At 40.0% G+C, this 12689-nt stretch overlaps 1 protein-coding gene across 1 annotated transcript in view; it reads left to right on the forward strand.

Annotated features, from left to right (window-relative positions):
• The window catches only part of MSH4 (mutS homolog 4), a 1592310-nt gene that overhangs the window by 1011711 nt on the left and 567910 nt on the right, over positions 1-12689 (forward strand). The window contains exon 16 of the mRNA XM_086925563.1: positions 4424-4624. Within this exon, the coding sequence (XP_086781689.1) occupies positions 4424-4624 (201 nt within the window). The remainder of the gene's footprint in view (positions 1-4423; positions 4625-12689) is intronic.

Below are 12689 nucleotides of genomic sequence, written 5' to 3' on the forward strand. Positions count from 1 at the left end.
ATCCTGACTAACTATATTTTGGTAATTCGATATTCTGTCTTATCTATATTTTGGAATAGATATTCTGTCCATTCTATATTTTGGATTTTATATTTTGGTTGTTTACCGATTCTGGCATTTGCATTATCATGATTCTTTGGAGAAACGCTGGACTTCAGGGAATGAGAAATCAAAGACAAATAAAGGATTAAACATTTTGGGATAGTTTCACCAAGGATTGTTTGATATGGTGTTGACACCTGGTGCAAAGGAACAGGTGTCTGTGGTTAGGTTTAAGGATTGCATGGAAGAATAGGTAACAAGATTCCCAGCAGTTTTTACAAGTCGTCGTGGTAAGACTGGAAGGGAAGGGCTTCAAACATCTTATCAAAGTCAAGGAAGGGGCCATCCCCTTAAAGCACAAGTTGTGCAGCATGTAATTCAGTGTAAGGTCTGATTTGCAAAAGGAGCTTGACAAAATGTTAGATCAAGTGGCTGTTGAACCAGTGGAATCAATGTTATGGGTTTCTCATTTGGTTGTAGCATAGAAGAGGTCTGGTGAACTTAAAGCATGCATCGATTTACGCACTTTGAATAAGGAGGTGTGGGTTGAATTCCATCAGCTTTCCAAAATCAATTAACTTCTCAATTAATTGACAGGTGCTGAATGGTTTAACAAAACTGATTTAGCGTCATTATATCACCAGGTGAAGCTATATCCTTCCTCATGTTATTTCACAGCATTTATAGCACCAAGTAGCATGTTCAATTATGTTGTTTGCTATTTGGGCTGGCGTCATCCGCTTTTCAGCGAATTATGAATCACTTTATTAAAAGGGGTTAAATACACAGTAATGTTTCAGGATGATGTCCTCATATTTGCCAAAAATATGGAAACTGATGATGTCATCCTGAATAAGGTATTTGATATTTTCCAGGCATGTGGTGTTGTAATCAAGAGAAACAAGTACACATTTTTAAAACGAGAGACAGAATTTTTGGGGCAGCATATGTCTATAGGTGGTGTTAATCAACACCCAGGTTTGGTCAAGGCTACTGTTATTACCCAGGCACCCAAAGATAAGTAAAGTCTGAGATCATTTTCAGTGTGATGTGAATTTGTTGCAGGGTTTATCCCTGATTATGCCAACTGTATGAAAAAACTATTATATTTCTCAAGGAGGCTGAATTCCATTACTTTGTCATCGAGAAGGAATTGCTCACCTGTTGGTTGGTGGTTGAAAAACTTTGGCCATTTTTATGGGGCAGCAAGTTTACACTTGAAATGGACCATTAGCCACTAGTATACATATTAAGTGGACATAAAATAAACTGATCTACACCCAGAACAGCCATGATATCCACCAAGATGTTACTGTATCAATTAAAAAAATTGAATACATCTCAGGAATGAAAAACAAAAGGGCAGATTTTCTGTCTAGATTTCCAGTGAAAGAGGATGACGATCTGGATGGTAGTGATATGGAAGACTGTTGCGTAGTAGTTGTAGACTTAGAATTAGCTAGCACCTGCTTTAAGGTTCAGTAGTGGGATGCTCTGATGCATGATATGGAGCTCACTAAGGTGATGGAGTATGTTAATGGAGGTTGGCCTAAGGAAAAGATGCTGCATTCAGGTCTTCAGCCTTGCACCAGGTTTGCTGATGAATTGACAGTAGAGGATGAGGTGTTACTCAGTTGTGAACGAGTCTTTTCGCCAGTTTTTGTACATACAAGACTTATTCAAAGTGCTCATGAAGGGCATTTAGGGCGAAAGCGGAATAAAAGAAGACTGATGGAAATGTTGCGGTGGCTAGCTATGGACAGAGTGGTAAATGAGATAATTGGAGAATGTGTCATGTGCCAGTTGTGAAAAGGGTATGAAAACTCTTGCTCCTCATTTGCATCCTGTTAAATGGCCTGATAAGGCATGGGCAAAGGCGGTAATTTATTTGATAGGTCATTTTTAGTGTCTGCCTTCACAGTTTCATTATGTCTTGATCATAATGGACTATCATAGTAAGTGTCCTGAAGTAATGTTTGTCTCTGGACCCAATTCAAGTAAGATAGTTAGTTTCTTTAAGGAGATTTTTGGCAGAGAATGTTTTCCAGAATTTGTGATTTCTGACAATGATGTCCAATTTGTTAGATCTGTGAAAGAAGATTTTCCGAGGTCAGTGGGGGTGAAACACTTGAAGAGTTTTACATATCACCCCCAGACAAATAGTCAAGTTGAGCGCGTGAATTGTGTGCTGGCACAATGTATCTGTATAATCAGTGCGAAATGATGGATGCTGTGAGGTCTATGCTATGGTGTTCGATTGCCCCATGCAGCATTCGGTTTCCAAGGATTCACTGTTTGAGTTGTTGCGTGGGCCTAGACCAGCTTCAAAACTGACACCTGTGCGGATGTTCCGGTGGGTTAAGACAGAAGTCTTCTGAGGATTTGCTGAACATTGCCCTTGGGCATGTGGGTGGGTCACAAGAGAAGGTGAAAATATATATGGGGAAAAAAGTCTGTTAAAGATTTTGCGATACGAGTTCGTGATGATATTTGTGTCAGAAACCCATGGTGTGTGAAGAAGGGTAAATTGAAATTTGGTGTCCCTGTATGTGTTGAAAAGGTGTGGGAGAATGCAGTACATGTTGAAGGAGGTCAGTGGTGGAAAATAAACAGGCGCATCAGAGTACAAAATAGGGTGATGGAAGGGAAAGATACAGAGGATGGCAAAGGAACAGAAGTGAAGGAAGTACATTCTGACATAATTGACAACTGTGAGTCTTTAAGCACTGGTATGCATGTCTGTAGTTGCCCTGTTAGATATTGATAGCCTGGTGTCATAGCCCTTCCATGTTATTGGTTTGTTTGATATTGATGACCTTGTGATATATCCCTTTTATGTTATTTGTTCATTCATATAAAGTATAAAATGTAGATGAGCTTGTTTGTATTTTTTTTGGTAGTTGAGTAAGCATAGGTTTCCTGTATAGTTGTTTATGTAAGTGCTTCGGGAAGAGAATTAGTTATGTTATGTCCTTCTAACCGTGTTATTATCATCTGAAATTTCTTATTTGATTTTAAAGGAACATAGATAATGTTATGGTCTTGTGACTGGGAAGCATTAGAGGACTGTGGCTTCCATGATCTAGAACTATGTTGTGTGGGTTGAAATGCTGGTGTTCAAACAGAGAAGTAGTTGAGGGAGCTGGGAGGAGAGATGTTCGTTTGTTGGAGATAATGTATTTAAGGTGTATTTTACACTTATCCGCGTCTTGGCATCTTCTATGGACCACAACACCTACTTTAGGGAATACTGAAGATTGCTGTGAAACTCCCATCATAGGACAGGAAATTATTCAAGCTTGTGAATCTATGAAAGATATCAACGCTGGAGAACTGCAGTTACAGGTAAGTTGTTTCTTTTCTCTTTTAAATTACCAGCTTCTGCCTGAGGTAATTGATCTTATTTATGCCCAATTAATTTTTTATTTAAAGGGGAAATTACTATATCAGAAACCTTCGAGCGATGTTATGGACACACAGGGTCTGATTCACAAAGGTAAACTTCAACGTTAGTGTATTTTTATGCTTTTTCGTTATCACAAAACTGCGTTTTAATATTAAGTTTACGAGAGCAGAGACCCGCAGTCGTAGTGGAGAACTAAACACAAACACAGATAGAACAAGCCTATCTTGTTATGTGTGGAGTTCTCCACCCTGACTGCAGGCCCAATATTTTCATTTGTGAAATGGATTTTAAAATGGATTTTAGGCATAGTTGATACTAGTCTGGGAGAATAATTTCTTATTTTGTTTGCTTGTAATCAGGGGCCACCTACTGATATGGTTGTTATTTGAATACTTTCATCAAAACATGCCATCGCCTACATTAATAAAGTTGTCTATGATATAATTTTATCACTACTACTGTCTAAGGCCTGATCATGTACAATTGGAGAACCCTGCCTCTTGTTGTAATACCATTGCTCCTTTGAATCATCTTTGAGTTTCTTAAACTACTGTCCACTAGTTACCAATATTAGCTCACAGCGCAAATGTCTTTTTTGAGTCGTAATAATTTAGACGTAATTGATTTCCGTTGTCTTTTATTTGAATCCAAATGTTACGGTCTCAAAGCAAAAATGTATGCGTTAATGAGTTTAATCAAGCTAGAAACACTACTTTACATGCATGCTAGATTTATTGGCAGTTTACAAGGGATATCACTAAGAGTATGCAAATTAAATCTAAAACGGATTGTAACATATTTCAGTACGTGCATTCTTGGAATATCCTTTATAGTATACGAATTAGACCAGTGGTTGCTTCTAATTTTTTTTCTAAAAACTGGCTTTATGTTATTTTATTTGAGTTTCTTTCCTCTGTATTCATCTTAACAAGCATTTTCAAATTACAATTCTTCTGACTTATCTTTTCTTTCTAGTACGTCCAGAATTTACTGATACTTTAGCGATAAAGAAAGGATGGCATCCAATTCTGGAAAAAATATCCGTGGAAAAACCTGTTTCCAACAATACATATATTACCGAAGGCAGTAATTTCGTCATTGTCACTGGACCAAATATGAGTGGCAAATCAACTTACCTTAAACAAATTGCACTTTCTCAGATAATGTCTCAGATTGGTAAGTATTACATATGGCTTTACATACCTTCAGAAATGCATTAAGATACTGATATAGATATTTGAAAAGCGTATAATGTTTCCATTAATACAAAATACATTGTTTTTATAAATCAAGCGTGTAATATTTTATGTGATAATCACACGTACAATTCCATTACTCTTAAATTAGTCTCCTTCACATTAACACCTTTTAGCAACCATGAGTGTGGGTGAGAAGGGTTAAGCTGGAGGATCTTTGTATGCAAGCCTTTGGCATTCAACTTTGGCCATACTTCTATCCCCATTGTATTATATTCGGATGACCCCATTTTAATAGCCAGAACTGCAAATAGCCTCCAACTTTTAGACCCGTTTTGAATGTAAATGGAGGACTTAAATCTTAAAGTTAATTCCTCAGTGTCTTATATCATGACCTGTGGTCACTTTAGCACCAAGTCAAAGTCTTTTAAGATGGGGGAGTCCACTTTATCAAAGGTTAAAAATTGTAGTTATCTGTGGATTCTGTTCAACAAGCTCTTAAGCTGATCCCTGCCTATAACACCAAGGGATATGAACAGGGGGGTTTACCCAAATAAGTCACTGGGACCTGGGTGACTTAATGATACAAACAGAGTGGTCCCAGAACAGAGAAAGAACAATATAGAGCAATGGCAATTGATTATAAACTGAATTCAAAGAAAGTTCGCAGCATTGTTTTTAATCACAACCAGCAAATGCAGTAAATTGCAAGTAATTCATAAAATACATCAATATGTAAACACAATTGGTGCCCCTAAAGGAAGGGAAGGGTCAGGGTGGTGATGGAAAGTGTAGGAAAATTGGACAAGTGACAAATTAATAGTCAGTTTGAGCCTTAATACATAAAATTGGCATATGACCAACGGTTCACAAGTAACTCAAGGCAATCTCATTCTTCAATGAAAAAAGCAAAAATTACAAATAATAACAGAAGCTGAGGAGAGGGAGGGTGTGTCGATGTTTCGACCCAAAATCGTTGCAGGTACTGGCTACGACCTTGCTAGAGGGTCTTCATCAGGACGGTGGAGAACCAGGTGGGCAAACAATCTAAACAGGAAATAATAATCAATTATTCACTTATGGTCATAATGATCCATATATGTCTTACAAATGATTGTAATAGGTCGAAAGGGGGGTTACCAATAAGTCGTATTAAATCCGACTGTTATGAAAGCAAGAGTGCTCAGGGGGCGAGGGACATCAGGGGAGAGAGCAAAACTGCAGTAAAACAAGGAAAGACAAAAATGGCAGTGAGCCAAAAATGTCTGAGCATCACTTAAGAATGTGTGTTCGATAAGGCAAACAACTCACGTTTATAAAACCAGTGAATGACTGGGGAGTGGAACGTCTGAGTGGCGGAGGCAAATCCTGTACAGGAGAGATATACAAAGCGCACCACAGTCAGATTTGGTTAGGAAAATTAAGATGTAATAAAAATCATGTGAAAAGGGAAAACTCACAGATGTTGCGCGTGGTTTTCGAAATCAAACGACAGCGCCAGCAAATTAAAGATCTGGGGAGTCAAAAAATGTTCTAAGACCTAGCGTACCTTAATTAAAAGCTTCACACGATCTCAAAGGGATTCAGAGAGACGGTGCTGTTCAAGTGATCCGCCAAGTAAGTCCGGAACCTGCAAGACACGAATAATCAAAGTTGCGTGTCACAATTGCGGGCGATATAATTGCATCATACCGAACAATGTTCGGTACCCGGGCTGCACATACCTCAATAAATGGAGTCTTAAAGTCACAAAGGTGGGGTCAGAGCGGGTCGCCTACGTGGTCCACACGGGTGTAAGGAGCCGGGGAGGTTCAGTTCCAGTATTAAGACTTGCCAGATCACGTGACCACCAGGTAGTGGACAGCGAAAAAAGTCTCAGTATAGGAAATATGGGAATTCTTATTGAAAGAAAGATTTCTATGTACTGAGTCCGTATAGAGACCAAAAATTAATAAATCAGCTGATGTGGCATATCAAAAGACCATGGTTATAAAAATACATATTATAACGCTGTAAAAATGGAAATGTCGACGGTGTCAATTATACACATAGACATACCGCCTAACCCTGAATTCAAGAGTCATGACGCGATGGGTACGGTCTATTATCAAAAAACTAACCCCGTTTGTTGCAGAGCGGATAAAATTACTGGACAACGCGCCAAAACAAATATGCGCTTAGACCAAAAAAGGGGAAAGTGGACCAATAAAATGATGGTGCGGCATGATTCCAGTGGTATTGGTATATCTGCAGCAAAGGGAAGGAAAGAGGCCAACGGTTGTTGATAGGCAAAGTTAATGTGTATCCACTAGCAGTCCTCTAGTATATATCGGCGTACCACTCGCACAGGATGGTAAAGGCCGAATAACAAGGGGATTGGTATCAATATCAATGCATAAAGAACATTCCTAATTATAAACACATGACAGCAATCTTCATTACAATATTGAATAAGGAGGAGATTGGTATCAACATCAGAGCAAAAGGGACATTCCTGATTATAAACACATAGCAATAATGTTCATTATAGCATGGAAGGTATGCAATGTGCATTCATGACAGAGTGTACAAATCAAAGCAAAGGAGTTAATTCAGATTGGCAATTTGTACAAATCTGCTATAATTTTCATTCAGCCCAAATCTCACGGAGTCAAAAAAGAACATCCATTTTGATTCTCGGATATTCAAAATGTTTGCAATACTGCCGCCCCTGGGGCCCAGTGTGATTTTTTCTAAAATGACTCACTTGAAACCATCTGGTGGATGCTGGGCAGTTTTAAAGTGGTCGATCAATGGGGCTCCAGCTACTTCGCACCTGATCCTACTAGAGTGTTGCAAGATTCTCATTTTGGCTTTTTGCTGTGTTTGCCCTATATAGATTAAGTCACAATCACAGATGATGGCATAAATTACATTAGAGGAATTACAGTTGGTGTGTGACTTCAAGGGTATCCTGTGTTGTTTATATTCAAAAACCTTGGTCTGGAGGGAGTTACAGCATGCTTTGCACTGTGTACATTTGTGATGGCCAGTCACAGGTGGAAGATTCCAAAGGGAGAGGACAGTATTGGGTTCTTCAGATGGTAAAAGGGATCGAACCACATGGTCCCAAATGCTTTTGGCCTTTTTCAAGGCATGCAGGGGCGGTGTAATCTGTCCAATGTCGTCTGAGACAATGGTCCAGTGTTTGTTAATGATCTTTTTGACTCTATTGATCTCAGATGAAAATGTGGTAGCACAGACCATTCTGTCCTTCTGTGATGTTGCTTTTTGTTTAGGTTGTAGGAGGCACTCTCTGGGATTATACTAGGCTCGTTTTTTAGCTCTTTTGACGAGTCGCCTTGGATAGCCTCTTTGTATCAGCCTGTTCAGAGAGTGCCTCCTACAATCCTTCAGAAATGCATTAAGATACTGGTATAGATATTTGAAAAGCGTATAATGTTTCCATTAATACAAAATACATTGTTTTTATAAATCAAGCATGTAATATTTTATGTGATAATCACACGTACAATTCCATTACTCTTAAATTAGTCTCATTCACATTAACACCTTTTAGCAACCATGAGTGTGGGTGAGAAGGGTTAAGCTGGAGGATCTTTGTATGCAAGCCTTTGGCATTCAACTTTGGCCATACTTCTATCCCCATTGTATTATATTCGGATGACTCCATTTTAATAGCCAGAACTGCAAATAGCCTCCAACTTTTAGACACGTTTTGAATGTAAATGGAGGACTTAAATCTTAAAGTTAATTCCTCAGTGTCTTATATCATGACCTGTGGTCACTTTAGCACCAAGTCAAAGTCTTTTAAGATGGGGGAGTCCACTTTATCAAAGGTTAAAAATTGTAGTTATCTGTGGATTCTGTTCAACAAGCTCTTAAGCTGATCCCTGCCTATAACACCAAGGGTTATGAACAGGGGGGTTTACCCAAATAAGTCACTGGGACCTGGGTGATCTCAGTTGAAAATGTGGTAACACAGACCATTCTGTCCTTCTGTGATGTTGCTTTTTGTTTAGGTTGTAGGAGGCACTCTCTGGGATTATACTAGGCTCGTTTTTTAGCTCTTTTGACGAGTCGCCTTGGATAGCCTCTTTGTATCAGCCTGTTCAGAGAGTGCCTCCTACAATCTAAACAAAAAGCAACATCACAGAAGAACAGAATGGTCTGTGTTACCACATATTTCAACTGAGAGCAATAGAGTCAAAAAGATCATTAACAAACACTGGACCATTGTCTCAGACGCCGATATATACTAGAGGACTGCTAGTGGATACACAATAACTTTGCCTATCACCAACCGTTGGCTTCTTTCCTTTCCTTTGCTGCAGATATACCAATACCACTGGAATCATGCCACACCATCATTTTATTGGTCCACTTTCCCCTTTTTTGGTCTAAGCGCATATTTGTTTTGGCGCGCTGTCCAGTAATTTTACCCGCTCTGCGACAAACGGGGTTAGTTTTTTGATAATAGATCGTAACCATCGCGTCATGACTCTTGAATTCAGGGTTAGGTGGTATGTCTGAGTGTATAATTGACACCGTCGACATTTCCATTTTTACAGCGTTATAATATGTATTTTTATAACCATGGTCTTTTGATATGCCACAACAGCTGATTTAATAATTTTTAGTCTCTATACGGACTCAGTACATAGAAATCTTTCTTTCAATAAGAATTCCCATATTTCCTATACTGAGCCTTTTTTCGCTGTCCACTACCTGGTGGTCACGTGATCTGGCAAGTCATAATACCGGAACTGAACCTCCCCGGCTCCTAACACCCGTGTGGACCACATAGGCGACCCGCTCTGACCCCCCCCCCCCTTTGTGACTTTAAGAATCCATTTATTGAGGTATGTGCAGCCCAGGTACCGAACATTGTTCGTTATGATGCAATTATATCGCCCGCAATTGTGACACGCAACTTTGATTATTCGTGTCTTGCAGGATCCGGACTTACTTGGCGGATCACTTGAACAGCACCGTCTCTCTGAACCCCTTTGAGATCGTGTGAGGCTTTTAATTAAGGTACGCTAGGTCTTGATCTAGGGAGGACCTGATTACCGTTTGGTTTCTCTGACTTTACCTGAGTTACAATTCGGCCCTGAATGGCTCCCCCTTGTTGTTTTTCAGGATCCGTACTTACGCGGCGGACTCCACTAATATTCTGTAGCACCACTATCCTTAACAGGAACTTTATATGACGATGTGTACCCACGCTACTTGCCTCATTATTACCTTGCCATCACCTTGGGTAATTGAACATTTTTTGACTCCCCAGATCTATAATTTGCTGGCGCTGTCGTTTGATTTCGAAAACCACGCGCAACATCTGTGAGTTTTCCCTTTTCACATGATTTTTATTACATCTTAATTTTCCTAACCAAATCTGACGGTGGTGCGCTTTGTATATCTCTCCTGTACAGGACTGATTTGCCTCCGCCACTCAGACGTTCCACTCCCAAGTCATTCACTGGTTTTATAAACGTGAGTTGTTTGCCTTATCGTACACACATTTTTAAGTGATGCTAAGACATTTTTGGCTAACTGCCATTTTTGTCTTTCCTTGTTTTACTGCAGTTTCGCTCTCTCCTCTGATGTCCCTCGCCCCCTGAGCACTCTTGCTTTCATAACAGTCAGATTTATTACGACTTATTGGTAACCACCCTTTCGACCTATTACAATCATTTGTAAGACATATATGGATCATTATGACCGTAATTGATTAATTGATTATTATTTCCTGTTCAGATTGTTTGCCCCACCTGGTTCTCCACCGTCCTGATGAAGACCCTCCAGCAAGGTTGTAGCCAGTACCTGCAACGATTTTGGGTCGAAACGTCAACACACCCTCCCTCTCCTCAGCTTCTGTTATTATTTGTCATTTTTGCTTTTTTCATTGAAGCATAAGATTGCCTTGATTTACTTGTGAACCGTTGGTCATATGCCAATTTTATGTATTAAGGCTCAAACTGACTATTAATTTGTCACTTGTCCAGTTTTCCTACACTTTCCATCACCACCCTGACCCTTCCCTTCCTTTAGGGGCCCCAATTGTGTTTACATATTGATGTTTTTTATGAATTACTTGGAATTTACTGCATTTGCTGGTTGTGATTAAAAACAATGCTGCAAACGTTCTTTGAATTCAGTTTATAATCAATTGCCATTGCTCTATATTGTTCTTTCTCTGTTCTGGGACCACTCTGTTTGTATCTATAACACCAAGGGGCCCATTACGATGTCGGGCGGATTGCCCCCTCCAGGCTGGCAGTAGCCACCGCCAGCCTGGTGGGGGCAATCTGCCCGACATCCACACTCGTTTACCCCCCGCCATATTAGGAATAATATGGTGGCGGTGTCTATCAGACACCGCCAGCCATATTAGGATGGGCAATTGTCGCCACAGAAAGGCATGCGGAGAATCCCTGCTGGGGCCCGTTGCGGGTCCCCAGGGACTCTGGTGGGGTGGTGGGTGCACATGGTTGCTGGGGGGTACCTATGGTACCCCCCAGCAGTTCCATGCACAGCATGCTTTCCTGCCATTGTGGCGGGCGGTGCTGAGTGCAGCGCCCGCCACAATGATAGGAATGCGGGATGCGCCCGCCACAGTGGCGGGCGCATCCTAATGCTGGCAACAGGACCCCCGCCCTTAAGGCGGGAGGTCCCTATTACCACGAGGATGGCGGGCGGGCAAAGTCAGCCTGCTATCCTAATGAGGCCCCAAGTGCCCAGATTTTTAGGAGAAATATCGAAGCAATTTATAGATTTGCTAGTAAACTCCAAAGCAAAACATTTGAAGCACAGCTCAACCTTTATAATAGCAAGTATTGTCAGCCTCTGTATATGACGCTGGCCTCTGGGAATATAACATGTGGTAATTTTACAACACATAGAGAACCGAATATATGCGCAGTCCTGGGAAGCACTCCTTTAATTTGCCATAAAGAGCTTGCCATGCCGTTTTTGAAAGATTTTATCGGGCTAGCACCCTTATTATTGTGGTTGATAATTTGGTCATCACAAGAGGCTGGCCTAACAAGATTCTGTATCTCCGACTGCCCGCTAGTAGACGGGGTAGAATAGATATCATGGCTTAAGTATGTGAAGGATTCCTTTGAGCATTTGGGTTTGCCCGTTTTATCCAATTCCCCTCTCAAGCCACCGGTAAAAATAATTGTATTGGGAGCACTGCATAAACAATCATCTAGACCTGGTGCAGAAAATGCATAGCATTGTAAATTATGCACAAGTTTCAACAACTAGTGGCATAATGCCCTATCTGGGATGGGTTATACCCCTACCCAGGGTTACTGACTCACCCTTTTCAGATTAAGCACTCTGCATTTTAAATTCGCCTCTCTCACAATGGCATCTGGACTCAGTATTTACCCATTTGCAGGTGACACAATAGCTCAATTCAAAGTATTAACCTCTTATTCTTGCCAAGAAGTCACTTTGTGGTGCCTCGGTACAAGGAAGGGCCAGTGTTTATGCAATCTGAAGATTCACTTGAAGTTTGCTTTGCTGTACTTAATTTTTACAAAATCTGCATTTTACATCAGGAGGTGTTACGAACCTTAAAAGCTGTTTCCTGTTGTTATGTCTGAATATAAAACTGACAATGTTTTGAAAACTTCATGAAATTATATGAATTGTATTGAAGATTTTAAATTTTCTTTGGTTCAACAATATGTGTTTTATGTACTTTTGTCTCCATTCTTTTTATTTTTTTAGGCCTTGTTTTGTGTGCTTTTATGGCCTCTGGCCGAATAAAGTTTATTTTGACTTGACTTGATAAAAGGTTTGAAAATTCAAATCCATCACATTTGTATCCATCTGTAAGCAATACATTAATGCATTTAGTAAACATGAAGTTCAAATCAACTAAAGTCATATAAATAAGAGAATAAATTCATATAAAGCTATCTCAAAAGTAAAACGTTAAAAACATAATTTCACCTATAAAGTGAGCACCCTACTCTGCCCTAAGGAGTCTCAAAGTGGACAAAAACTTGCCTGCAACATATTTGAGC

The sequence above is a fragment of the Lissotriton vulgaris genome, chromosome 1_1, assembly GCF_964263255.1.
Source record: "Lissotriton vulgaris chromosome 1_1, aLisVul1.2, whole genome shotgun sequence".
Lineage (NCBI taxonomy): Eukaryota > Metazoa > Chordata > Amphibia > Caudata > Salamandridae > Lissotriton > Lissotriton vulgaris.